The sequence below is a fragment of the Neopsephotus bourkii genome, unplaced genomic scaffold (genome assembly GCF_033783945.1).
Source record: "Neopsephotus bourkii isolate Nb327-2 ecotype Australia unplaced genomic scaffold, CSIRO-AGI_Nbou_v1 NB_593, whole genome shotgun sequence".
NCBI lineage: Eukaryota > Metazoa > Chordata > Aves > Psittaciformes > Psittacidae > Neopsephotus > Neopsephotus bourkii.
The window spans coordinates 2,252,402-2,279,272 of record NW_026901094.1 but is presented as its reverse complement, the minus strand read 5'-3'; the positions used below and the strand labels follow the sequence as shown (position 1 = coordinate 2,279,272).

Here is a 26,871-nt window from a genome sequence, read left to right as displayed (position 1 = left end):
TTACACCCATTGCCCCTTGTCCTATCACTGGACATCACTGGAAAAGACCTAGCTCCATCATTCTGACACTCACCCTATACATATTTGTAACCATTGATGAGGTCACCCCTCAGTCTCCTCCAAGCTAAAAGACTTACGTAATGCTCAAGATTAATCAACTCTATGGGACTAGGTTTACAAAAAAGGGGTAAGATCGTTAAGCAGGATGGCTGAATTTAGTGCATTTGGAAGACTATCACAGAGAATCTTTACCACTGTTGCCTCATACTGCTTTTTGCCTCCATTTTCTGTACATGAGTGTTTGGGAGTCACTGGAGCTTTGATTGGTCTTATTGCAATCAGTAATATTTTAACATAGAACCACTAGTTACCCGTTCTAATGATGGGTTCCAGGTTATTAAAAGCCATTTTCTGCCAGTTTCCTAGTTCTGTTTTGAATTCAGTCTTCTTTCACATTAAAGCTTTTTCTCTGTATATTTTCCTTCTCTTTCAAAGTAAACAAAAAAGTTTCTGTTTAAGACTGAAAACAAGCAGCCAAAAAATCAAACATCTCAAGGAAATGAGCTTGGTTGAAATGTTTGCAGTATTAATGATAGACTGTAAGTCCCCGAGGTAGTTTAAGTCACACCCTGTAAGTCCCTGTAGCCCAGTTTAAGTCACGGTCTGACAGCAGCAACAATGGACACTAGAGAAAACAGGACGTGGCTTTTTCTAAACTTACAGGGACAAGAAGAGGTGGCAATGAGATTGGTGAGTGCTGTGGCTCCTGGGTAACTGAGTGTGGCTGGGTGATGCACAAGCCTGGATGCTTATTGCAGGGAGAAACTGGGAATAAAATGGTGCATTTCTTTTACTCTTTACAAAAGCAGAGTCTCTAGATCCTATCATCTGTTTCAGGTTATCGGCATGTGTACCTGGAGGGTATAGAAGAAGCATCCATCTTTGTTCATGTGGCAATTAATGACATTTCTGGTAAGGTGAGTGTCTTCAGTGGGATAGAATATGTACGTAAGTGAACTGGCAGGGTTTTGTATCACAGTGGGGAAGCCCAGTGATTGAAGGTCCAAGCTATTTTGTTCAACCAGAGTAAACTCCATCTCTGTGTTTGTCATGGGAGCCTGAGATCTTTCTGAATATACATGGAGATAAAGGAAAATCATAGGGGAAGCTGTAAAAAGAGATTTTTGCAGTGCCTTTTGTGGGAGCCAGGGGGGAAAGTTACTTCATTGCAGCTTGCACACATTTCTATGATGATTGTATCCAACACAGTAAGTGCACTTTGCTGAACAAAGGGTTACACACCTGAACCCTGACTGCTTGTTGCATGTAAAGCTTATTCTATAAAGGCTCTTCCTGCCTGGTGCTTTCACACTTCAATTAAATTCTCAAGGATTAAACTATCTGGGTGCTATATCTAAATTCACATGAATAACTCCAAGCTGAAAGTAAAACCCTAACTTCAGACTTCTCCTAGGCCACCTCAGAATGAGCTAGCTTCTTTCCTCGCAGTGCACTACATTTAGTTTCTTCCGTGGTATTAATTTCAATGAAATTCAGGAAGCTGGGTATCTCGATTTGTATCCATGCCTAAAGACAGGCTGTTTTGTGGTACCAAGCTGCAATATCAGCATCCTGACAGCAGAGGGCAGCATTGAACAGGCCGAGAATCCAGAGTTCCCTTTCTCGGGCTGCTGTTCAAGTGAGAGGCATGAAAGCAATTCTTAGAAAGGAAAGCGGCTTTTTAAACTGCTCGATTTTAATCCAGACTTTTGTGGGATGAAACAGAGATAAATCCCAGGAAAGCCTCGGCTTGTATTTATGGAAAGAAGGGCTGTTTCAGGAAAGAATGTCTCTTTAGACATTTTACCTCAGTTCCTGCTTTTTTAATTTATGTCTAATGCCAAACCTTTAGGCAGGTGTAGTTTCATCCTGACAGGATAGGAGTCCTGCCTGGAACTCCCTGTGATGGCACTATGGATCGGTTTGAATTTAGCGAAGAGGCATTAGGAGATTTAGGTGAAAGAGAAGTGGTTGGTGTTGGTATGAGCACTGTTTAATTTTGGGCTGTAGGGCCTGTCACAGCACCCAGGCCATGGACAATGGTCATTTAGTCCCAGGCTTCAGAGAAAAGTGGTGCAGGCTGAACATTTCAATGCTAAGATATTTCCTGACTCTGTTTTGGATTTGAAGGGAGCTGTATAGGATGTAAGTTGTGCCTGTTTTGGTGGGGTGGGGATGCCATTGTCTCAGGAGCCTTACAGACACTTGCTGGGTGCTTCCCTCAGCACCGATTCAACCAGCTTTATATTTTGTCATGAACTTCTTTGGAGTTCCTGTGAGATAGCTCAGCCTTGGGCATGAGGCCAGACGGATGGAATTGGTCTGATCAGTGCCTGCATCCCTCACCTATGTTCTTTAATGAAAGCAGGCGTTGATTTGCTGTATGCATCCAGCAGGGAAGGTGACTGCCCTGGCCAGCTCTACTCATCCTTTTGTCAGTTCTTCCTTTCTGTTCTGTTCTTATTCAAAATGATGCAGAATAAGCAGGTTCTCCTCCTTCTCCCTGTGTTGTGTGCATTCATGATCCTCCAGTTGTTTGCTACTGTCAGGTGATGTCCTCTGCACTGCTCTTGCAGTACTGTTGTAAGGATAGCAAACGTTTCAGTATCCTTCATTGGAAGTCCAGTTCTTTAACTCAGTACGCACTGCAAATGGGATTTTTAAACGAAAGCCAAGCTGAGCCTGCATGCCTTAATCACAGACTAACTTCATCAGCTTCCAAGTCACTGCTCTCAATATCAGGGTTTCATGAAGAGACAATGTTCACAGTCTGTGTGAATGTTTTAAGAGTTTTCACCTCAAATCTTCTTTGGCAGCATTGCATAGCATTATCTCCCTTTAAATCCTTACTTTACCCAGCCTTTCATAAGCATTTGCTCTTATTGTCTGTTTCATGAGTAACTGCCTGGTGAGAGTTATAATTTGCAGTAGTGCAATGTCCATTCAAACTTTGGCAGCTATTTTGAGGACTTCAGATTTTCTTGGTAAGTGTTTTAAACAACTGAAGGACCCCTGTGTCCATCCTTTATGTCCTTATCTGCTGGCTTCCATCCTGATTTGCTCTTTTGATTGCTTTATTTTCTTCCCTTTATTTCCATGTTTCCATTTATTTTCATGAATATTTATTTATTTTCATGTTCTTCCCTTTTCATGTTCTGTGTCTATCAGACACCCCTTATTTCATCTCATTATCACTGCAGTCTCTTTGGATTTACTGGTGTTAAGATGCTGGTGCTGTGCACTGATGGGATTGAAGTACAAGGACTTGGAAGGAAAGCTCGTATGTGTGTGCAAATCAGTTTATCATTTTAAATAAAAACTACTGAAAATATGGAGCAAATATTGCAGAGCCCTTCCTGGGTTGGTGTCTCAGAACCATGCTCTGCTTTGGTTTCTCAGTTAACAGAGTGCTGCTGAAACAAGGATCGTTTCTCTGCTTTCCCCTCCGTCAATTATGGGCAGAAAAGTCACCACAGTTACAAGCCTGGCTTTACTCTTTATAAACCAGATATTCTAATCCAAGCATTAACCTTTAGGGGCTTTTTTCTATCTGTAGATATTGCACCTGCTCTGTAGCTTAGTATTACTGAAGCAGAGTCTTAGATTTTTTTTTTCACCTTAACTTGTATTTAACTGAAATCTCTCTTAGATTGCTCTGTTTCCTGGAGGTGCTTTTCTTTGTCCCTGTCTCTCCTGTAGTTTATTCATGTACTGTAGAATGTGGTTTTCTAGATGTGCATATCTCTAAGATCCTCCCTCACCGTTGTTTTGCCTTTATTCTGTCTGTTTGTGATTGCAGTGGGCTTCTCTATGTCAAAAGTCTACTTTTAGAAGCAGAGCATTTTTAGACGCCTTGAAGGTACCCCTCCTGCCTCAGGGAGGTGCAGTGACCACCACCACACACCTGCATGCCTCTGACTAGCTGCTTCATTAGCATCAGTGTTTCCTTAGTAATATTTTGAAGCTCCTCAACTCATGTAATGTGAATGGCGACGTTTGACTTGGTCAGTTCTGTGGGGTCGTTGATCTGAGAGCCCTCCATGAATGAAGCAGATCCAGGATACAAGCCCTTCATACCCTTCGTTTCTATCATCTTTGAGGCTCTGCCTCTACTGTCTTTTTTCTGGTGTAATTCAAACCACTTTTTCACATGGAAGAGAACAGTAAGAGGCCAGGTTGGATGGGCCTTTGGGCAACCTGGTTTAGTGGAAGGTGTCCGTTCCAATAAGACCCAAACCAGTCTGTGATTAACAGTGAATTGTTTGCTAAATTGTGGGAAAGCCTCTTGTGCTGTTTTCCAAGTCTGCTTTAAAGAATGCAGTAGTCCTGTCAAAGCTGGACTGGAGCTGAAAGCCCAAGTTCTGGATCTCCGTCAAAATGGCTCTCATCTTTCTTTATTTTTTTTCCTTTTTTTTTCCCTTTTTTCCAACTTTTTTTTCCCCTGAGTTAATCAAATTTGAGTTTGGGTTCTTGAATCACTCCACTGATTCAAGCAGTAGTAGCTAGCTTAACAAAGATGCACCAAGTAAGCTAGACTGATACCTGGAGCCCTGCACTGCTGTCACCCATTCCATCAGTGCTTTCCTTTTGTTGGATATTGCTGGGGGGGGGGGGGGGGTGTATGACAATTTTTCTGGGTTTTGCAAATCCTTACGTTGTCTGTTTCTTAGAGCACTAAATCCATGTACTTGCCAACTTGCCTCCATTGGAGTGGAATGCTTTTTTCCTTTCACTGCTCAACAACTGCACAAACTCAATTTGAAGTGAAATACAAAACGATCCAGGCAGCCTGTTCATTAGTCTAGCTCTCACAGAGCTTTATCAATATATAAATTGCATCTTCTTTGCCTTGTATGGGAAAAAATATTCCCCACCTTCTTTATCTTATCCTATATATACTTTTAAAGGCCAATTTGGGTCTCCTTAATCATGTTCTCCTCATACTGGGTCTTGGCATGCGGTAACTAATCTTCAGTCAGTTATAAAAATTGTGGCAGACAAATAAACCTTGATCCCATGTGGAGGATTGCACAGGACACTTAGGAATAAAAGCAGCTTTTAACACAGGCTTAGTGTACAGTGCAGCTCATATCTGTCCATGAAGTGCTACAAAGCAAAATCTGAAATGCATGAGCATGTACTTGAATAGTTTGAGGTGAAAGAGAGACCACTGTAATTTAAATGAGACATTTCTGTGCTGTTAGCTAGCACTGCAGGAATGTGACCTCACATGGCATCACAGGGTATGACTTGAACTGACAGCAAGTGCCAGCAAGCATGGACACTGCTCACATTTTATCATGGGCTTCTTACCGTGCATTTTGGTCACAGGCTTATGTCCTCTGGTTTTATTCATTCTTTGTGCTGCAGCTGCTAAAGAGTCTGATCTAACTGGGACATCAAGAAAATAAATAGGAGAAAAATACCATGTCTCTGCTCTAAGTGGTTTATGTGTATGAGGCTCTTTGTACAGAGCACACCCAACATGGTCCTTATCAGGCATCAGCCTGTTGCTTTAAAAGTTGGCAAATACACCCGGAATGTTTACAGGAATGCCGAACCTCTCTGTTTCACTGACTTGTAAATCAGCTGTATGATGGTGGGAGATTTATGATGGTGGATATATATGTCTGATGCTTAAATAATACTGAAGTTTACAAAGTACTGTATTATCACCCTGACTAACTTGCCTTGTTTATAGTGTGCTTCTTCAGTGATGCAAACATACCTGAGTGTCTTTGGATAAGTGTTGTATGGTAGGAACTTATCAAAACATAATCACGTAGGTGGAAATTGAAGTATTTGATGATCATTTGTCACGCAGGTAGTTCAACTGCTGTTCATAGGAGAGGTCAATTCAATTGAAGAGTCAGTCTCCTTTATAGGGAAAAAATCTGGTATTCTTAGTCCACTGTTTATTTCCCAACAGTTCCTAAAGAATGTAAATCTCCATTTGAACATCCAATTTATTATTACCTGTTTAACTCAAGAATATTCTTTAGCTTAAGAGGTCACTATCAACTAAATTCTGTAACCACATCATGCTGCAGGACAAGTAAAATGATTTTAAAGTAACTTTAAAATTACCATCATTTCTACAGTAAGAAAATGATGACAGATACAAAGATAAGCCTGACTGGAAAAGTTTATCTTAAAAACATAGTTGAGCAAAGAAAGACACAATGTTTTGCAAAGCTGCTGGTACTGATTTGTTTCATTTTTCATCTCTGTCCTATTTCTGGTTCAGTTCTCATGCTGATGGTAGGAATATGGCAGGAGACTGTACGTGGTGCATATGTAACCTGATCATTTGTGCATGAGTTCCTGTGGCCAAAGAAAGGCACTTGCTTTTTCCATTAAGGACATGTTGTTTTGTTTTGTTTTGATTTTCCAGGCCAAACAGGCTCTAGGTCTAAAAGGTCTGTTTCTCAGAAATCCAAAGCAGGCCTCTCTGGACAGTCATGCTGCTGGTCAGCTCCATCGCAAACATTCCTTTAGCAGCCACATCCTGAGGAGGACAGCCAGTGCACCCACCAAGAGCCAGAAGAAGAACAAGAAGGGCTTTCCTGAAATTGCTTTTGACACAAAAGACAACAGCTCTGAAGGGGTCAGTGAGGACCATGAAGTGGACGCTGCCTCACAGCCTCGCTTTGAGCAGGAGCCAGAAAGTGCTCCTCTGACACCAGCTCCCCGAGATGGTGCCAGTGGGGAGGTGCATGGCAAGGGGTTGAAAGGTAAGGCCCATGGTTCCCATAAAGCCAAAAGCCAAAACTGTGCTCGAGGGGGTGCTGCTTTCAGTGAACCCATCCAGAGGTCTGACAGGGTCCGGCTTCAGGAGCACCAGAGCGAGAAGCAAAGTGTCTTTGCACGCTGTGCCATCAACAGCTCTGGTAGGATTGGAGTGGCCACCAATTGCATGAAATGCATGATTGGCTCCCAGGAAAGCCCAGATCTAGAATGCCAGTGGAGTGACCATCCTACCAGGCCTATTGCTAAAGATATACTTCACCATGACCAGTATAGCAGTATAACTGGAGAAGAGAGGTTAGAGCTAAAAACCTGGGGTGCTAATCCTGTGAAAGCTCAGCCCAGGCGGCAAGCAGCAGATTTTCAGTCTTGCAGCAGCCCTGGAACTGGTGATGATCTAACAAGGAGCACCCAGTCTTTTGTGACCCCAGGGAAGAAAACTGTTGAATCTAAATGTCATGGAATAAAGGCTCATTCCCGGCAGCGGTGGCAGTGCCAATCAGGTGGCAAATATGGAAGCACTGTCAACTTGGTTGCAGCCAGCAATGGCTCTATATCCTCCAACTCCAGCAGTCTAGAAAGCCTTGGAAGCCCAGAATTCCCCAAGCGCTGTTCTGAAACTTCTCGAAGGCAAGTGGGTACCCTACAGAGGGAAATGAACGCCTTGTTCGTTCAAAAGTTGGAGGAAATTCGAAGTAAATCCCCTATATTCTTTACTGGTAAGACCAGATTTTCTTCACCCTTCTCCACCATAGATCACATCATTGTCTCAGCTTCTGCATAGCAGCTTTACCTGGCAGCTCCTGTCTGTTGTTTTGTTACCAAGAGCTCTTTATTGTTGGCAATGACTGAAAAAAAGTCTGCGTAAATGTTTGTATTTTGTTTTATTTTCTTTCCTAGAGGTGTCTGGTCTAGGTTAGTCCTTCCCTTAGTCCATGCCTAGCTGAGCATCTGCAGTGGTGGAACTGTCAATGGCCCATCAGTGCTTGGATTGCTTGTTTAGGGTGTTTTGTTTCCTCTTGTGTTTTGGTGTTTTAGTGAATGTAGTATGATACTAAGTGAATTTTAAGATCCAAACCAGAGCATTAAGTAGAGATTGATCATTGGAAATCTGTATTAACAAACAGTATTCATTATCAGTATTTGTGTTTCACTGAGGGATAACTACACCAGAAATGATGCACTCTGCAAACAGTAACACTAGTTCCTTCCTCAAAGAACCTGCAAACTTACTGCCATCAGTTCAGGGATTACTGGATGGAATTCTCTTCTCTGGGTTATTCTGGAGATCACATTTAATGAACACAGCAGACCATTCTGGTCCTAAATGTCTAAATCCCCATTTATAGATGTGCTTAGTGTTACGTATGTGATTTGACTGTGACCTGAGGGTATAAAGGAGTGAGGTATGTGATGTGATGTTGCTTGACACCAGCTGAGCTAGGTAGACTGTTGACATTTCCAGGTTGCAAAGTAAAATATGTTGGTTTAAAGGACAACTGCTTAAGCTACAGCATTTTATAGCTGTGCCTTGCCAGAAATATGCACATGGTCCCTGGGGTCGCGTGGCTGTGGCTGTGCTCGTGAGCTGGATGTCTGGGGAGATGGAGAACAGGAGCAGAGGTGATCAAGGTTTACATTTTAATAAGGAAACTGATGTTTTTTTTCCCTCCTGGTTTGTCAAAGAGGGGAGGTAGGGAAGAGATTTTTGGCAAGATTTTCTGTTTCATACAGTTATGAAGAGGAAGTAAAGAAACAGTTTTTGTCTGTGACTGCAAAGCATCTCCTCCAATCCCTCCCCCTTAATTGTCCAAGGAATTTGGACAAGGTTATATTTTTAGGAACATTAAGGGACTTTGGTGCTTCTTGGAATGCAATCCCTTTTTTAGTAACAGATTGTGGCTTCTTTGAGAGCCACATACAGGAATGTAAAAGGCCCCATTTGTTTGATCAGTTAAATCTGGTTCAGTGCCTACGATTTTTCTCTTTCTTAATTCTACTTTTTCATGTATTTTTTCCAATATCTGCTTTGAGGCTTTTAGGAAACTCCCAGGGCAATGGGAGCAGAGGGGAGCAATTTGCCCATTCCCATGCCTTGAAATGAATCCAAAGCAGCAGAACTCTTTCAATGCCTAGATTATTGGCATTAGGTTTTTCATAAGCTCTGAGTGGCGTGCCGTATGAAACCATTTCCCACTACCAGTGCCAGCTCCCCTGCCAGCCCCCCAAGTTACTAAATAAATACTGTGATATGCTTGAAATTTCATTAAGTCCATCTGACTTCCCAAGCATGGAATCAGCAAACCTTTAAAATGGTGAAGCAGTCACTTGGATTGGCTGCTGCTGATCCAGTAACAAACACTATGCTTGCACAGTGTGCTCTCCTCATCCGCCCTCCATTTAATGCCTTGTGCCAAGAAACCAGGGAAACCAGTAGCATCAGCCTAATATGGGTGCATTTCATAATTAACAGTCCGTTGGTGGGAAGTGCCACTGGGATAAGACAGGAAACTGTAGTCTCTCATTGTCCCCTAAATGGCAGCAGCATTACAGTTCCCAGTATTGGGCTGTGTAATTGTCCCATAATGTATGCTGACAGCCCAAGATTTTCCCCATGCTGATGGATGGGGAGCAGAGCTCGTTGGTCTGATCAGCTCCAAACTCTTCCCAGTCCTCCTCCAGATCCTGACAAGTTCTGTCGTGTTGTGAATGGTGGGGTTTGCTTATGGACACACGTGCTGCCTTCCCTTTGAACGCTCCCAGCTGATCTCACATGGGCCATTGAGCAGCTTTCTTCATCATTAAGCGTCTTGTCACTGCACTGGAGTGGGAATACTGGTGTTGAAGGGAAAGGCCCAGTATTTCTTGGAATGTTTTGGTAATGCAGGTGATCTTTTCCCTTAGCATTAGGAAAGGTCTTTGGAGAAGAGGAAGCTGGATTCCATTCCCCAGGCCAGCAGAGTGCATTACTTGAACAATAGCAAAAATTGCTCTTTATTTTTCTATCACTAAATAATGCATTTTAAATCCATCCATTTATGGATCCCACTGAGTGCTCTGGTTGGTCAGAAATTCTTAGGATCCTACAAGAATGTGTGAATATTTGTCTGTTTCCCTTCCCTTCCTCAGCACTAATTTATCCTGTTACCTGCACCTGCCTTCCCTACATTAACTGGATTTTTCCTCTGTTCTGTCCTATTATTCCACATGCACACTCTCTCTTTCTAGTTAAGAACTGAAAGGACAAGCAAGCCAAAGGTAACTGTCTCCTCAGTGTCACTGATCAAAGCACCTTGTTGCCTGTAGTCCCAGTTTTTGTTTGTTTCCTGACATACAATTATCTGCTGCTATGTTCTTAAGGTTGTTGTCTGGCTCAGTGGTGCTTTGCTAGTTCTCAAGTGCATGTTTGCATTGTGGTTTGGAGATGTGGGAAATAGTCTGTTGGGCGTGATTGCTTTGGCTCTTGAGATACAGGTTATAAACACTGCAGGCAGATGGAGAGTTCCCTTTAGGTAGTTGGTGGCCATAGGGATCCTATGGATTGTGCTGTCACCTGGTGCTCGTGAGCCACATGTCTGTGCAAAAGAAATTATAAACTTCATTAGGAAAGCCAAGTTAGCCTGTTTCAAGTTTAGTTTTGGTTTTAAAAGACACACTGACTACGCTCCATTGTATGTGTACAGCTTGTGCTGTTTGTCATCTGCTCCAGAAATCCAGCGCCGCTTCTCTTCCGTGTAATTGATCCCTGGGATCATGTCTGTTGTTTGGGCAGTGGTGCTCTGATTATTGTACATAGTCTGCTGATGCTCTGATACATTGACACATTTGAATGCTGGAAAGAAGGAAAAGAGCAATTCAAATGGTGCTGGGAAGTGGAGGAAGAAAAGTTGTTCTATGAGAAGGGGCACAAAGGACGCAAAGAATTGGATGGGTAGTTTGAATGAGATAATCAGAAAGGCAGTGTGGTGCTACCGTGCATGGAATGAGATTTTCTGAAAGCAACGGGGCTTCTGAGGAGGTAAAACTGAATGGGCAGAAGATTTTGCTGCCTTTAGCCAGATGATTGAAATCGTAAGTTATTAGAAAAATCATTATTAATATCTGCAGCTACTACCTGAAAACAAACTAACACAAGAAGAATGAATCTTCAGCTGAAGCGCCATTTGTAATAGGTATTAACTTGTGTCTTTTTCTTCTTTCTTTCTTTTTCCTGTGTTTTCATGTCTCCCAAGTAGATGTCTGCCATTTCTCGATACAGAGGTCAGTCACTTCTTTATGCAGCCTAGAAACTATCACTGAAGAGCCTGTTATTGCCAATGAAAACCATCACACCAGCCTTTTCTTCCCTCTGCCCATTGCTCCTTACAGTGATTCTGAAGAAGCATCTGTGTCTGATCATTCCACTGAATTTCAGTCAGAAGCAAGCAGCACATCCAACCAGCCTCAAGAATCTCTACTCACTAGAGAGCAAAGAACAAATCTGGCTGCAGAATACCAAGTGCAGGTAGTCACAAGAGCAGCTGTAGTTCAAGAGGATGAGAGGACAGGCGTGGCAGGATGTCTCAAAGAAGAAAATGGCTGGAAACAGGCATGCAGTAAAGCTGAAGATCAATATGGACTGGCAGTGCACCCTCAGAAAACCTGGTTGGTACTGGCAGCAGGTAAGACTGATGGACAACCTGTTGAGAACTGCCAGAACCAAAATGGCCAACCAGGCATGAGAAGCACCATTGAATCCAAAGGGCAAATACTTGGTGCAGCAGCTGTTGTACGGCAGCAAAACGATGTGATTCACAGCACGCAGACAACTTTGCCTCCAGACACTCTTCAGAAAGCCCAGGCTGCACAGGCTCTACCTGTTTCTCAGACAGGCTCTTACATGTTAGTACGAAGGTCAAAGAGTGAAGGCCTGAAGATGTCAGACTCCTCAGCCTTAATAAAAATTCCAAGTAGCCTGTCTCCAGCAGCAGAGGTATACTTTGATGCCACTGTTAATGACCGGATCTGGAGCAAGCTAGATTGCAGCAATCATCGTGACAGTATGTCCTCCTCTTCCAGCATGTCCTCCAATGACACTGTGATAGATCTCTCTCTCCCCAACCTAGCTCGCAAAAGCCTCCCAGATCTTGGCATCCATCATGAGAATTTTGAGCCCCTTGCCGTAAGGAAGGGTATGCGTCCACGATCAGCCACAGCCTCCAGTAACGAGATGCCAATGGTGAGCAAGAGCAAATCCAACCCTAACCTGAGGTCTGGCCAGCTGCCAGCAGATGAACTGTGCCCCCGTCCTCTTGCCAGGGGTCCTCAAGATGCATTCTCATCCATCCCTAGAAGGCATACCTGGAGCAGGCTCTACATAGAAAGTCTCAGACAGTCTTCTAACAAATCCAAAGCACATGACATGGTTGGGAATAACCAGGCAAAATCCAAAAGTCTTGGAGACCTTACCTCTGATGACATTGTATGTACTTTTGAAAGCAAATACCGTAGCATCAGCAGGAGCTTTGTCACTCGGTCAATGCGGGAGCAGCGCCGCTCTTCAGGCCTGAGATCCTCAGTCAAATCCCAGGATGAACTGATGGAGCAGCTGAAGAAGCTGACAGCCTTTCAGCAGGAAAATGATATCACTTCCCCTATCAGCCTTGACCCAAGTGAATCTGAGGAGGAAGGGGAGAGCATGGGGCTCCTGCGCCGCTCATCATCACGCAGCCAGAGCCGCGTGCGGTACATCGCCAACAGGGCTAAACAGGCCCAGGAGAGGCAGCGGCTGCAGAGCCTGGGCCAGCTCAGTGCCAGCCCCATTGAAGAGAGAGGGAATCCTGAGGGAGCCTGCAGCATTGCAAAAGCAGTTTGTATGGATACAGCTTCTCCTGCCGTGTTTACATCCCAGCCCAAGAACCAAACTGATTATAACACTGACACAGAAGTCTTCTTTATGCTGAAACTGTAGTTCTGGGGAGCACTGAAGAAGGTGATGTTTACATTCCCAGCAAGCAAACCACAGTGACCTGAGAGGCACAAAACACCCTCATCTGGCTTAGTGCTTCCTGTCCTTCCTTTCAGTGTAAAGGGCCTTAATATCGTGACTCCAAAAGAACAGATGAGTGTTAAATTTGTCAGCTTGTAGAAATAGAGCCATCAAGTGAAATCAGGCACTTGTATTTTTACAGTCCTAATGATTTGACCTCCTTTTTTCTAAATACACTTCCCCAGCCTCAAATTTGGCCTCTGTTGTGTGTCATCACTTCTTGCATTCACATTTTGCTCCATGCAAATCTCATGTTCTTTACAAATTTCAGTAACTGCTTCTTAAAATAGCTAAAGCTGATGTTTAATAGGTAAATGTGATGCTAATGACAGCTAAAGGTTAATTTTGCTCTTACAAATTGTGGATGCACAAAAAGAGGCTGGGTTGCAAGTCATGCTCCCAGTCCTGGCTTATTTTTTTGAGGCCTCTGAGGGTGTCTTCTCTGGGAAATATTCCAAATTGCAGTGAAATTGTTCCATGAATTAGTAATGTGGTAGATAAAGTCCATCTTCCATCGTGGACCTGTTTATTGCAGATTGTCTCAACTCTGCAGAAGAGCTCTCACTCTGTTCCAAAGCAATGCTTTTTTTAAACCAAGCTTGTTTATATGTATATGTATATATATATAAAAAATATATATGTACACATCCGTGTGTATGCAAATTGATGTCTGCACCTAACTTTAACTGAACTGTGACTGTTCCTTGTCTCAAAGCATCATCTGTGGGAATGAGACAGGAGAGAGAAGGGAATTACTGAAAATAGACTGGAAACATCTTCTGACTTTGATTCAGAAATGGTTCAAAAGCAGGCTGGTCTTTGCTTGGAAACAGACCATCCCTTCCTTCCGGTACGTTAACAATGCTGCTGTACATAGCACTTTTTGGATGAATTTTACTATTTCTGTATTGCACTGCCATGCAAAATTTTCCAGGATATGTTTTAAACAGAGCTATTTAATTTTTTGTAGATGGACATGTTCAGAATTAAAAACCAACCCAAACACAAGAATAATTTTTCTTCCCCAGTTTTTTTACGTTCTGTTTTTAGGGATGTCATCGTTGTCTTCCTATCCGTCCCCCCTCAGTTATTATGTCATTTATTATAGATGCACATTTTACCAGTGATGGAGAAGAATGTTTACTGAGATGTGTTTTAAAGAGAAGCAGAGATTTAATTTTATTTCAGGCTGCATAGAGGCTGCATTGTTGAGAGGATATTTTGCTTTTTGTTTGTACTGATTCCTTTGTGTATATTGCAAAATCTAAAGATCTGTTTGTAAAACCACCTTACACTACTAAAATAAACATATTTAACCCTCCAGCTGTGACTCTTTAGCTGTAACATAACACTTGTTCTATGCTCTCTAGAAGTCTGTGCTATGCAAACATGGTGAACCCCATCTGCTTGTTTTATCTTCAGTGGGTAACAGTTAATTTTACTCTTCATTCCATTTCAGATCCAGCTCAAGTTTTCTCAGGTCCACCAAATCACGTGCAAGTACTGGTAGAGACTGGCATTCTGTTGTACTGTGATGCACAGCACATGGGTTGACTCAAAGTGATGTCTTGCTTGGCACCCAATGATGCCTGTGTATATGAATATTCTAGGGGAGCTCATGTAACTAGCAGACAAACAGACACAATCCAAAGACCCAAGCTGTTCTGTTACAGCTCTCCAAGGAACGTAGTCAGCCCTTTTCCATCACTGAGGTTGTTTGAAGTCTGGCTGACAATATTGCAGCAAAACTTCCCTCTTCACCTGTCTCATTCAAAAATCTCTCGTCTTCCAGTCCCCACAGATTGCACAGTAGGAGTGTGTTAGTTCATGCTTACTCCTGGAAGGTCCTCAGCTTACTTGTGGCTTGCAGGGCTAGAAAGAAGTTATCGGTTTCTAATTTTAGTATCATTTGGCCACCAACAGTTAACCTCTGAGGTATCAAAAATGCAAGGCTACCTGTAGGTAATGATATCATCATGACATGGGGATGGGGCTGTGAGGGGTTAAATTCTCCAATTAAATCTTTTTAAATTGTCTTCATTATGTTTGGTCTAAAAATATTCTCTCAGTTTTCCATCCTGGCTCAGATCTTCATTGCTTGACTTCATAATTTGGATGAGAAGCCCTCGAGGTTTGTGTAGCAGAGCCCTGAAGTAACCCTACAAAATCATTTCTGAAGGAAAAAAGGTAAATCTGCCAAGATTAGTCTCACATTGTGTCTTAACACAAAGCAGATGTCATTAGCATTCTCTGGATGAAAAGTCATTCTGTAATACTTTGGTTTTGGGCTGAAAAGCTGCAGGGAGCTGCTGCCTTTTTTATATTTAAAGCAGGAAAGCACCCACAACTTGACAACTTCAGAAAGTTAATGCTTAAAAGGCCTATTTGTATCTTTTCAAAGACCAAGTTTAACAATCAGGTTATTTTTGACTGATACTTGTTAAATTAATGCACCTCACAGAAGGCAGTGCCTTGTAGCACTTCCAAACATTTATCTTTGTTCAAGGTTTTAAAAAGCAGTGTCTGGATTTAACTTAATAGGGTACAGTTGAATTTTGCCCTCCTGCTTCTAAACTAATAGTAGCTACCTTTATAGCTCATTTTGTTACACTACACACGACCGTTAATGGTGTGTCCATTTATTCCTAGGACCAGAATTCATTTTGTGGTACCCACACTGTTGTGCAGCCACCTTCAAACTACCAAAGACAGCACATGGAGATGAACCTGTGAGCAGGTCAGAGCCTCCGAGAGGAATCCAAGGTGAAGAGTTCTTTCTGGATTCCTTTTCTGTTTTGTCCTGTAGGGAAGAGGTAGTTATCATCTGTAACAGACTTAGCACCTCACCATAATTTATATTGCAAGAATGATTTACACCATCTGGGGTCTGAAGTGCACTAAAAGTGATCTAAGGACTCCTCTTAATTGCAGTGAGCTATGAGACAAGCCTTTGAACTCTGTTAGGAGCCAGCTTCACCAGCTGCAGCCTTTTGAATTGAAGTGTAAGCAATTTTTGACTGCACAGATCAAGCTGTGTTGATATTTAATAATTGATTTCCTCAGTGGCACGTATACAGAATGCTCAGGGAGGAAGGCCAGGACGTGCATGCTCCTGGAGAATTTTCCATCTTCAGTTTTTCATCATCTTAAAGTCAAGTAGGGAGTAAATTGTTGTTTCTTCCTCAAGTGTGGACATGTTCCAAGTCCCCTGCAGGATGAGTTGTAGTAGTTTACTCTGCTGAATTCCTGTGAAGGCGCTTCTTTGTTGTTACAGTGCCTTGATGTGCATATTTATAACTGACCTGGCGCAGCAGAGCAGCCACTTGGCAGTGTAGTGCTTCAGCTTACTTCTGAAGTGAAACTAGTAAATGGGAGGAGGGAGGGGATAGGGAATTAATTCCTGTGCCTGTGTGTTAAACAGAAATCTACAATCCAGAGAGGAATGTAATGTTTTACCTTGAAAGCTCAGGCCTTCCTTCACCTGCCCAGGCATTGTGAGGAAACCCTAGATGTATGTAATGGCTTGGGGGTTTTTTGGTGTTATACGTGAGTCCCCAGCTGATCTTCTGAGGCAGCTACAGAGTGGAGAAAGTCTGGAGCAGTTCACACTAGCAATAGATGGGAGAGATGGGCACAGCTTGACAGGACACTATTGTGAAGAGAGAGGACTTTACAGGACCACCCAGCAGGGCAGTAACAGGATTTTCTGAGGCTCAGTGTAGCATTCAGCTGCTGCACCAGACTGCTTCCAACCATTGTCTTCTTGCTGGGTGTAGTCTCCTCCTTCCCAGCCCCAGGTACTGTGGGGTGTGTGGTAGGGCCCCCACATGCTCTGCAGAAGCCCCTCAGCCTGGCTCCTCCCTCTCTTCTCTCCTTATAACAGCGTTGGCTGCAAGTGCAGTGTTCCAACAGTTCCCTGGTGCCTGCTCATCGAGTTTCTGCTCCAGTGCCCTGTCAGGAAACGGACTAGGAGAGGAGAAAGAGGAACCGCTGTAAGTGAGCTACTGCCTCCAGTCACTGCTCTTGTAGGTAGCATGGACCAATGCCTGTGTGCAGCAGGCTGTCTCCTTCCTAACTCATGGCTTTTCACCTTTTCTGCTGTTGTGTTCATACTGATGCCTGCTGGCAGCACTGCAGACAGAAGACTGGCTGAGGAGTAATGATGTCTTCTTTGGTTCACAGACTGAAAACCTTCTAAGGAGTGAGCTGATTCTAGCAAACCAACTGTTTAAATCCTTAGTTTGTTTTGCTGTAAAGCCAGCATGAGGAAACTGTAGTAACTCCTCAGGTGGATGGTGAATGGATGTTGCAGTGGTTAGTCTAAACAGTACCTAAGGAGCTCTTTACACACTGGGAGACACTAAAATCCTCTGCTCTCCCTTTATTCTAAGGGATTCTGTTTGTCCTTAAATGACTCCAGTATAAATCAGAGCCAGGGAAGTGCATCAGCCTTTGCTAGAAGTCTGTGGTTTTTATTTGTGCATGTATTTACACTGTATTTGTTCTTTCAGGCAGCAGCAGTAGCAGTGTGTTACAGCGCTCTCTTTTCAGGGGATGCAAGCAATACATTACCAGCTCTAATTAGCTTTTTTATGAAGGAGACTGCTTGAAATAAAGCTCATTTTGTACTTTGTACTGAGCTGTATGGAGAAAGTAGCAGTAATTCACAGGTGAAATCTACCAGGAAACGAGCAGGCTGATCCGTAACTCAGATGTCAGTCTCCTCCTTTGCTGCTTTTGAGAGGATCAAAACATTCCCATCTGAAGTATTTTTCACAGCAAAGACAGCATTTAAATTAAATTCAGAAAGAATCTTCTATGTTCATTTTATTCACCCCTCTCATTAGTTGAAAAATGTAGAGAAACTGAGGGAAGGAAGCTCCTGAGCTGTGAAGCCAAGAGTTTTCCAGGAGGGCAGGTTTGGGGAAACATTCATGATGAGGTAAGATGAACTGAAGCCGTGTTTCTGAGCAGCAACAGAAGCAGCTAACACTGTATGTAGTGTAGGGTGGTTTTTTTGTCTACAGTCTCCTAAAAGGTAAGTTTTCATTTTTTTAATATGGTTTTTATTGTTTCTGGGATAACGGTGTCCTGGACTTCGGTTGACTCTATGACAACATGTACAACCCAAAATATCGCTGCAGCTGAAGACTTACTGTAACCTGGCCTTGATGGTTTTTCATAGTTCCCTTGCTGTTTTACAATGACAAATGTACAACTGTGTCAAGCCCTGCAGAAATTTCATTGCAGAGTTTGAAATGAAAAAGTTAATTGAAAATATGCTGGTTTCTGCCCTCCTTTGCCTGTCCCTTTCCCTTGTTCAGTTGCAGGCAGGAGGTTGAGATGAAAGAGGGCTTCAGAAGCAATTTCTCTTGTCTCTAGATTTCTTTTATTAGTGCCTCTTCATACTCTAAAATTTTGGTGACAGCATCTTCCATTTCCCAGAGCACAAGAGCCTGGCTCTCAGGGGTACTTCAGCTGCTTCCCATGGGAGCCCATGGGTGTGTATCCTCTCCTTTCCCACATCCATGGGTTTGTGTCCCCTGTCAGGGCACACACCTATGTCTGCCCCTCTCCAGAGCCTACACGCTCATGATCACAAACCTCTCCTTTGTGGAGAGCTGACCAGCAGAGACAAAGTACAACATCTGTGATAAATCCGCTCTACAGGTTGGTCACATCCCTTTTGCTGCACTAAGCTACTCAGCAGACTCTTTCCTTTAATACATGTATGACTGGGCTCAGAGGTGACTGTTTTCACCTGGAGACCTTTGCTTGACTTGGGACCCTTCAGAATGAGTTGCAGAAAATCCAGGATGTATTGCTTTTAACCCAGCAGTGAGGATCTCTAAACGCAGCTGTAACTGCTTGCCTTTCACCTCCAGCAGGAAGTTTCCTTTAGGCAGAAGATATTTCTGCTACAATGGACAAAGGTCTTTCCTCCCTTCTCTGTGTGATTACAACCATGCTGCTCCTGGGAGAGTCAAGCCGAACAGGTGAGAAAAATGGTCCAAACCTGCTGCCTGCATCCAAATCTGGGTTTGTTTTTCTTTACAGAGTCAATTCTTTCAGTCTTTAACTGCTAGTGCTTATTTTGCCTGATTTTCTTATTCTTTAGCAGCTTTTTCTGCTGGTTACATCAACATAGGATTTTGCTTTTGAATTAGTTATTAAGATATCACCAGCGCCTAGCTTGTTATTGCAGCTTGTGATTGTGCTCTTTGTGCCTTTGCTGCTGTAGCTGTAAATCAGATGACAGAGACGAGGGCAGGTTAAAAAGCATAGAAAAAGGGTGTCTAGGTGTCCTTGAACACCATCATTGTGGTTAAAGCTGTTTCTTAGGGGAGACAAATGCTGGCAAAGGATGCAAAGGCAAGGCCCTCAGCCTAGAGAGAGGATGTGGTAGGAAACTGAGGTGAGGTGGCCTTAGTGTTTAAGTGTTAAGCACTTAGGAGGAGTGCTTAACAGTGCTACGAGCTTTTCCACAGGAAGCTAAGCAGGCAGCCAGCTCCCATTGGAAGGCTGGGCATGTCAGAGGAGAAGGGGTAAGCATGAGGCTGACTTTTGCCACTGCAGTTGTTTCCTGCAGCCACCAGCCTGTGGGGAGCAAGAGCGGAGGATGAGCCTCTTCTTTGTCTTCTGTTTTTCATAGAAGCTCACAGTGAGGACTTGGCTTCTGAAGCATCACTGCCATGAACTGTGAGCAAGTGCAGAGACTTGGTTACTTATGGTCCTTTCAGGAGTTCTTACAATGGGGCTTTGAACAGCTGCATCTAGTGCCACTGTGGGGGAGCTGAGGCCTTCGGTACAGGCTGTTTTCTTCCAGGAAACCCTAGCAGGTCTTCAAAAAGAAGCCTCAAAAAGCTTTTAGTGGCATTAATGGGTTTTTAAATGGAGACAAGAGAGCTCCTTTGTGAAGATTTCCAGCTCCCATGGAGAACAGTAGTGGAGAGGGAAAAAACAGGTTTTGTTTCACCATAATGTAGAGTTCAGCACAAGGCCAAAAACTGCAAAACCAAAGGATGAATAATACATAATGAATTAATATGTTGTTGTATTTAATGAAAAACTCACAGCTTTTGCTTGAAAGAGTGAAAACGCTCTTAATCTCTTAATTTTTAGTGTTATCTTGAGGGATTTTTGGCTTTTCCAGTGTGAATTCTTTGATTCCCAGGAGCAAAGCTGTGTGTGTTCTAGAAGAAGCATCCAAGCATCCTGGGCAATTAGTGAGTTGTACATTGACACAACTGTGGGGTCAGTTCTGCATCTCAGACACTGTAGTTTTGCTCTTTTGCAGAGGGGGTGAAATGGGGGGATTCTCCTGAGGATTAAGGAAAGAGAAGCTGTGGATCAAATAATTTAACAAGACTTGTTGGAAGTCACACAGCAGAGCAGAGAGTAGAACCCAGCAGCAAGACTGACCCCAGTAAAAGCGCTTGGTGTTTTTATCGAAGAGGGGAGTATCATGACCTTGGTTTTACGGAGGGGAAACTAAGGTACAGCTAGGAGAAGTAATATCCAGAAAGTCAACAGTGGTTTGACATTTGGTCTTCACTCTGTGCTGTTCACAGAGTTGTTCCTCGCTCCCATTATGCTTAAACACTGTCAGTTTTATGGACTTCCCTTGCTTTCTATTCCTTGATGGGACACAGAGAGCAGGCAACCCCAGAGAGGCTTCCTGGCCCCTCTTGCTGTTGATTCCTGGTTTTGGATGTGGCCCTTTTGGAGGCTTTAGTTTTCAGAGGAATGAAAGGTCAGGGCGCTTGGAAATTGAGGGGGGAACAGAGCAGGACATAGTGGAGAAAGGTTTGTATCCCGGTGGGTGCAGCCCCTTGTGTCTTGGAACTTGAGAGTGATGGGCTGTTTACAGGGCTTTTCCTTAGGGATATCGGCAGGGGTTTGCTGGAGTTAGAGGGAAATCTCAGTTGTGTGAAGCAGCAGAACTGGCTTTTCACCTCACTGGGGAGGACAGTCAGGAAATAAGCCAGCTGATTGTGCAGAGTCAGTGTGTGAGTGACAGCCCTCATCACTGAGTTAGTCAGAACCCTTGTAGTCTGACTGGCTGTGGCTGTTCCTGCTCCTGTTTCACACTAGCACTGTGCTGTGAATGAGCAAACTTGACCTGCTGCAGCCATGAGCTGGTGAGGCCAGGACAGTCATCCTGCTGTTGAAGTGCAGCAGGACTGAGGGTGTGAAACGTCACTTTTGAGGAGCTGTAAATAGAAGCCCTGTAAGAAGCTGATGATGGTGTTGTGTTTTTCAGGAACCTCAAGGAATGATGATGCTCTGAGTCAGGTATGTTTGAGTTCCCTGGAGCGGAGCTGCCGATAAAGGTGTGAGTGCAAAAGACCAGAAATCGATGTGCTCACGGTGTGCAATGCTTTTAATCCATGAAGTTATCATTTTGAACACATTTCCATGGCTGGTGCTGGCCATGTCTGAGTCTGTGTGCGTCTGTGCTGGGGTTTTGCTTTCCTTTAGTCCAGAATTCAAAACTCAGCCATGCCCCACGGCAGAACCTGCCTCCAGCCACTGACTCTTGTGTCTGCAACAGGCACTGATCTCTTTGGGAGCCCATGTGCACTGTGCGCCTTGTGACAACATTTAAAGTGACTTTTATTCAGGCAGCGAATCCTGACAACAGGCAGTGAAGGGAAATGGTTGTGATGGCTCAGTTCCTGTTGGGGAACCACAGTGGTGGGGTTGCTGCAGCTCACAGGGGCAGATTTACAGCTGGTTTAGCACAAGAGACCCCCTGACTCCCCCTGAGGCTGAGGGCCCTGCCTGGGACTTTGCAATCCAATCATTCCTGCTCCATTTCTCGATCTGCAGGGCATTGACTCGAGGAGACCAGAAGAGGTTCTTCCAACTCTGACTGTCACAACAATCCTGGTGAGGCAATGGCACGGCTCTGGGGTGGCTGGGACGTGGCGGGGGTCATGCTTTGCTTTTTCTTTCCTCCCGTATATTTGCAAGCAGATTTTTGTGCCAGCGCCTCAGCACCCTCACAGGGAAGAGCTTCTGCCTAAGAGCTCAGCTCAGTCTCCCCTCGGGCAGGTTCAAGCCATTCCCCTTGGCCTGTCCCTACAGGCCCTTGACCCAAGCCCCTCTCCAGGTTTCCTGCAGCCCCTTTAGGCACTGGGAGACTGTTCCAAGGTCCCTGCAGGCTCTGTGTATTTCCCCAACATGCAGGAAGATCCCTACGTCATGGTGAGGAGCGCCGAGCTGGAGGGGTACTGCATCGACCTGCTGAAGGCTCTGGCTGCAATGCTCCGGTTCCGCTACAGGGTGAAGGTGGTGAGCGATGGGCAGTACGGAGCTGTCGCTCCCGGCGGGAACTGGACCGGGATGATCGGTGAAGTTCTGAGACGGGTAATGTTCCGTTTGTGCTGTTCCACAGTGGGCTCCGGGAGGGCAGAGCAGCGCCGGGGTCTGCTCCAGGACCCAGCAGCTCGGGGTCATCCTGCCTGGGGTGTAGAACTCGTGAGCAGCAAGGCTTGTGGTTGGGTTTGGCCTGCATGTATGGAAACCAAGGAACATGGAGGTGACAGCCACAGCAGGAACTCACTGTTAGAAAGAGGCGCTCCTGGGCTTGTCTCAGAGGCCACCCAGGGCTTTCCTGGGCTCTGAGGGACTGCACAGGGACCTCAGCTCCATAGCGAAACAAAGATAACGGCTGTCAGGAAAACTTGCCTTGAACCTGAGCCCTGAGGACACCGGAGCCTCAGCCGGTCTGGCAGGAAACCAGAAGGCCCAGATTCCAGCTGCAGCCTGCAGCCATCAGTGCAAGGCTGCCCCTTTGTCAGAGGTGTCCGTGGCACAGGGCAGTGCCCAGACCTGCCTCTGCTTGCCAGGCTCTTCAGGCAGGTTGAGGGTCCCTTGGTTTCCTCCCCACCCCGCAGGAAGCAGACATCGCAGTGGCGCCGCTGACGGTGACGTCAGCCAGGGAAGAGGTGGTCTCCTTCACCACCCCCTTCCTGCAGACCGGGATCGGAATCTTGCTCCGCAAAGAAACCCTCTCTCAGGAGATGTCGTTCTTCCACTTCCTGGCCCCTTTCAGCAAGGAGACCTGGACCGGCCTCTTGTTTGCCTACGTGCTGACGTGCTTCTGCCTCTTCCTTGTTGCCAGGTACAAATGAATTTGTTTCTCAGGTTTTGGTCAAGGAAGCTCCTTTCTCAGCTGTGGAGAGACCTTGGCTCTAAAGGAAGCACTTGGGGGCATTTTGCTTTGAGGAACCTTCTGTACAGGTCCAGAACCACGGCCAACAAAGCTTAGGTCATGTCAGGTTAAGAGCACGAAGCGCACAAGATCTCTGGATGTGGCCTACCTAGGGCTGCTGAGAGCACTGTGTGCTTGTACTTCAGCTCTTCCTTCTCACCCTTATCAGAGTTTGCTTTCAACTATGACCATGTTCCCATGGGCAGGTCCCTCTCCTGTATTTTTATGCACTGTGTCCTGCATCAACAGATGGAAGATTCTCTCTGCCACCCCTCCACTCTTTCCCAAGAGATTCAGCTTCCCCTGCTTTCTTAGGGGGCTAATGCTCTCTGCAGCTGCAGTCTTGAACAAAAGCCCTCCCCCGGAGCCCTGGCCTCCTCAGGTGAAAGAGGAGCTGCCATGCATGAAAGGGGCATTTTCAGTCTAATCTGCACTGCTGCACTCACGCTGCAGGATGGTTTAGATCTATTGTTCCCCTGAATGTCTTGTTTTATCCTGTCGTTTTCTTGCAGGCTGAGCCCCTGTGAGTGGAATGAGCCAAAGAACGAAGAGAACCACTTCACCTTCTTAAACAGCCTCTGGTTTGGAGCAGGAGCCCTTGCCCTGCAAGGTGAGCTGGAGAACAGCCATGGAGGGGCTCCAGAGGAGGTATGGGGTTTGTATATCCACCTCTGGTGTGTCTGTAGCTGCTCTGGGGAATGTGAAGGCAACCACTGCACTGGTGCTTTGTAGAGGGGAGTGTTCTGTTGTTGCTTTTGGCCGCTGACACTGCTCCAGCTCTGCTCTGCAGGTTGGTGCAGGTCAAAGCAGCCATCGCAGCTCTTCTCAGGCTCATGCAGTCAGTAGCTGCAGGGCAGGTTTTGCAGTATGGCCTTTATGTAGAGGGAAGCCTTGAACTCAGGCTCACGGTCTAAAGCCCTTTGTGTCTCTCTACATCCCTCCCATGTGTTTTCCCTGCCCCGGCCTTGCAGGTGTCACCCCTCGACCCAAGGCTCTCTCTGTGCGGGTCGTTGCTGCTGTCTGGTGGCTCTTCACCATCGCGCTGCTGGCTGCCTACATCGCCAACTTCACCGCCCTGCTGAGCTCCGGCAGCGAGCAGCTCCCCATCCAGACCTTTGAGGACCTTGTGAAGCAAAGGAAGCTGGAGTTCGGGACACTGGAGGGCTCCTCTACCTTCTACTTCTTCAAGGTACCTGGTGTTTTGTTCATCTCTTCCTTTCTCAGGGAGAAAAGCCTGTAGAGGACCATGTGTTTATAGTGCATTCCTTTACAAGCCAGCAGTCTAGCCTGCAGGGGCTGTCCTTGTGTGCCTTGAACAAGTTATTTTGCAACCCCTGCACGTATGGGCAGATTTTATGTGATGGTTTTGCACTTCAGTTGACACTTGGATTTTTGGGCTGCAGAACTCCAAGAATCCCATCCATCAGATGATCTACGAGTACATGGACAAGAGACGAGACCACGTTTTAGTCAAGACCTACCAGGAGGCAGTTCAGCGGGTGATGGAGTCCAACTACGCCTTCATTGGGGAATCCATCTCCCAGGACCTCGCCGCCGCTCGGCACTGCAACCTCATCAGGGCCCCCGAAGTTATCGGAGCCAGAGGATTTGGCATCGCCACCACCCAGGGTTAGTCTGTGTCCTGCTCCTGCCCCCCTCTCCACTTGGAATCATGGAATGGTTTGGGATGGAAGGGACCTTCACAGCTCATCCAGCCCCGTGCAGTGAGCAGGGACGTCTTCAGCTAGAGCAGGGTGCTCAGAACCACATCCAGCCTGGCCTGGAGTGTCTCCAGGCAGGGGGCAGCCTGTGCCAGGGTTTTAGCACCCTCAGTGTAAAACAATTCTTCCTCACATCCAGTGTGAATCTCCCCTCTTTTAGTTTTAAGCCATGCCCCTCGTCCCGTCAGCCTCCTGCTTCAGACCCTAGCGCTTCTTGGCGCGCAGCAGAGGATTGCTGACGTGCTTTGAGCTGTCCCGGCCTCTCCTCACACCCTCATTCTCCCCCCCAGCATCCCCGTGGACGAAGCAGCTCTCTGTGGCCGTCCTCAAGCTGCGTGAGTCGGGGGACCTCGATTACCTGCGCAACAAGTGGTGGGAGAGCAGTTGCCTGCACAGGAGCCGCGAGCGGTGGAGCCCTCTGCAGCCCCAGGCGCTGGGGGGGCTCTTCCTCACCCTGGCCATCGGGCTGGCCCTCGGCATGATCGCAGCCGTGGCCGAGCTCTCCCACAAGAGCAGACGCGCTGCTGGGCATGCCAAGGTGGGTGATGGGTTTACCTCCTGCCCTGATTCCCTGTATCCCACCCGATCAGCAGGAACAAGCTCGGTACCAGCCTGATCCTGCTCTTTCTGAGGAAAGCAGTGCAGTGACAGGGGAAGCCATCGTATCCAGTTACTCTTTGAAGAGCTGGGGTTTCAGGCTTAGGCTGGGTGAGACATTTCTAGCCTGGACAGGGCAACAATAACAAAATAACCTCCCACCCTGCCAAAACACTAAGTAGAAACGTCTGCTGGGTTCCTTGGCAGCCCAAGTACATTCCCGTGTGCTCAGAGTGTACAGAGGACAATTGATCACCAGTAACAAGTTTATTCTCAAGTATGGCTCCTCTCAAGTCACTTGACAAGCAGGAAAACACATGTAAATGAAACTGCACTAGAATCTGAGTGTGTCCCTGTTCCCTGTCTGTTCCGGGGGCGGGTTGTGCACCCTTTCCCAGGACACAGAAACACCCATCCCTGTGTTTCCTCCCTTTTGTCTTCCAGAAATCCTGCTGTGCTGTTTTCACAGAGGAAATCTGCACTCGTCTGCACATAAAGAAAAACACGAGACAGAGCCAGGAGACTTCAGGGAGGGCCAATGCTTAACAGTTCTGTCCTGAAGGAACGGGCCTCTGTTAGGTTCATACCACGTGTATTTCATAGGAACTACATTGATGTAGACAGATGTTTCTCTGCAGGTCTAGGGTGTTAGTTTTCTAATTCCACACACACACAGAGCACTTCTGGATTGGTGGAGCTGGATGCAGAAGAACATTAAGTGACTTGGAAGAATTTAAATCCATGAGGGATAGGGGGTAACTTAACAGTAAGGGAGGTTAATGACGTGCTGAGATACAGCTGAGGTGGCTGCAGTGGTGGGTCTGCATTTAGTTGAGAAGTACAAAACCGCCTGTAGGAGTCAGTGACTCGGGAGTTACTACAGAGCCTCTGCTTACTACTGACAGCCTGAGGTACAGCCTTGGAAACAGCAAGCTCTATCTTAGCTGCCTGTTCTCATTAAGAGCTGCTGCTGAAACGTGCCAGTTACAAACTGCCCCATTCTGAGCAGATGCTGCTCACTGGGAAGATTGGTTCTGATGGGGAAGGACAGAGCTGAGGTGTAATCCCCAACGGTGGGACTTAACTGAATCCCCTGCAGTGCCCTGAGGGAGCCCACGCAACTGAGGAACTCCTGGACATAACAAGTGCCAGATGTGGACTCGTCCTTGGCTGGTTCCCATTAGGGATGGGTTTCACTGCTCACCCACAGAGGGTTAACAGTTTACCTGGTCAAGAACTACTGAGGAAGACTGAAGGTTGGAATCCAGCAGTACCAGAGTGTGAAGCCTGGTTATGGGTGAACTGAAGTACAAGTTCCCCAGGGAAGGGTGAGGCTGTGGGCACTGGGCATTAGCCTCTTGCTTGCAAAGCAGAATCTTTGGGACTCAAAGGGAGCAGCTGGCTCAGCTGTGTATTACCCAGTTCTCCCATTCACAGCTGGAATGGCTGATGCAAAGCTCATGGTTAAATTACTCCATTTAGGTACTGCACAGCCCACG

At 45.7% G+C, this 26,871-nt stretch overlaps 2 protein-coding genes across 2 annotated transcripts in view; both read left to right on the top strand.

Annotated features, from left to right (window-relative positions):
• The window catches only part of PLCH2 (phospholipase C eta 2), a 68,651-nt gene extending 55,194 nt beyond the window's left edge, over positions 1-13,457 (top strand). Inside the window, exons 20-22 of the mRNA XM_061351674.1 lie at positions 898-977; positions 6,455-7,526; positions 11,043-13,457. Coding sequence (XP_061207658.1) covers positions 898-977; positions 6,455-7,526; positions 11,043-12,757 — 2,867 coding nt within the window. The 3' untranslated portion in view covers positions 12,758-13,457. The remainder of the gene's footprint in view (positions 1-897; positions 978-6,454; positions 7,527-11,042) is intronic.
• A 3,253-nt stretch (positions 13,458-16,710) lies between these two features.
• On the top strand, positions 16,711-26,146 carry LOC133211366 (probable glutamate receptor). Its single transcript, XM_061351690.1, has 11 exons — positions 16,711-16,827; positions 18,603-18,831; positions 21,099-21,130; positions 21,668-21,727; positions 22,028-22,207; positions 22,738-22,964; positions 23,567-23,664; positions 24,026-24,243; positions 24,458-24,683; positions 25,066-25,313; positions 25,817-26,146. The coding sequence occupies exons 2-11, from the start codon at positions 18,759-18,761 to the stop codon at positions 25,916-25,918; spliced, it is 1,464 nt and encodes a 487-aa protein (XP_061207674.1). The 5' UTR covers positions 16,711-16,827; positions 18,603-18,758; the 3' UTR covers positions 25,919-26,146.
• The last annotated feature ends 725 nt before the right edge of the window (positions 26,147-26,871 follow it).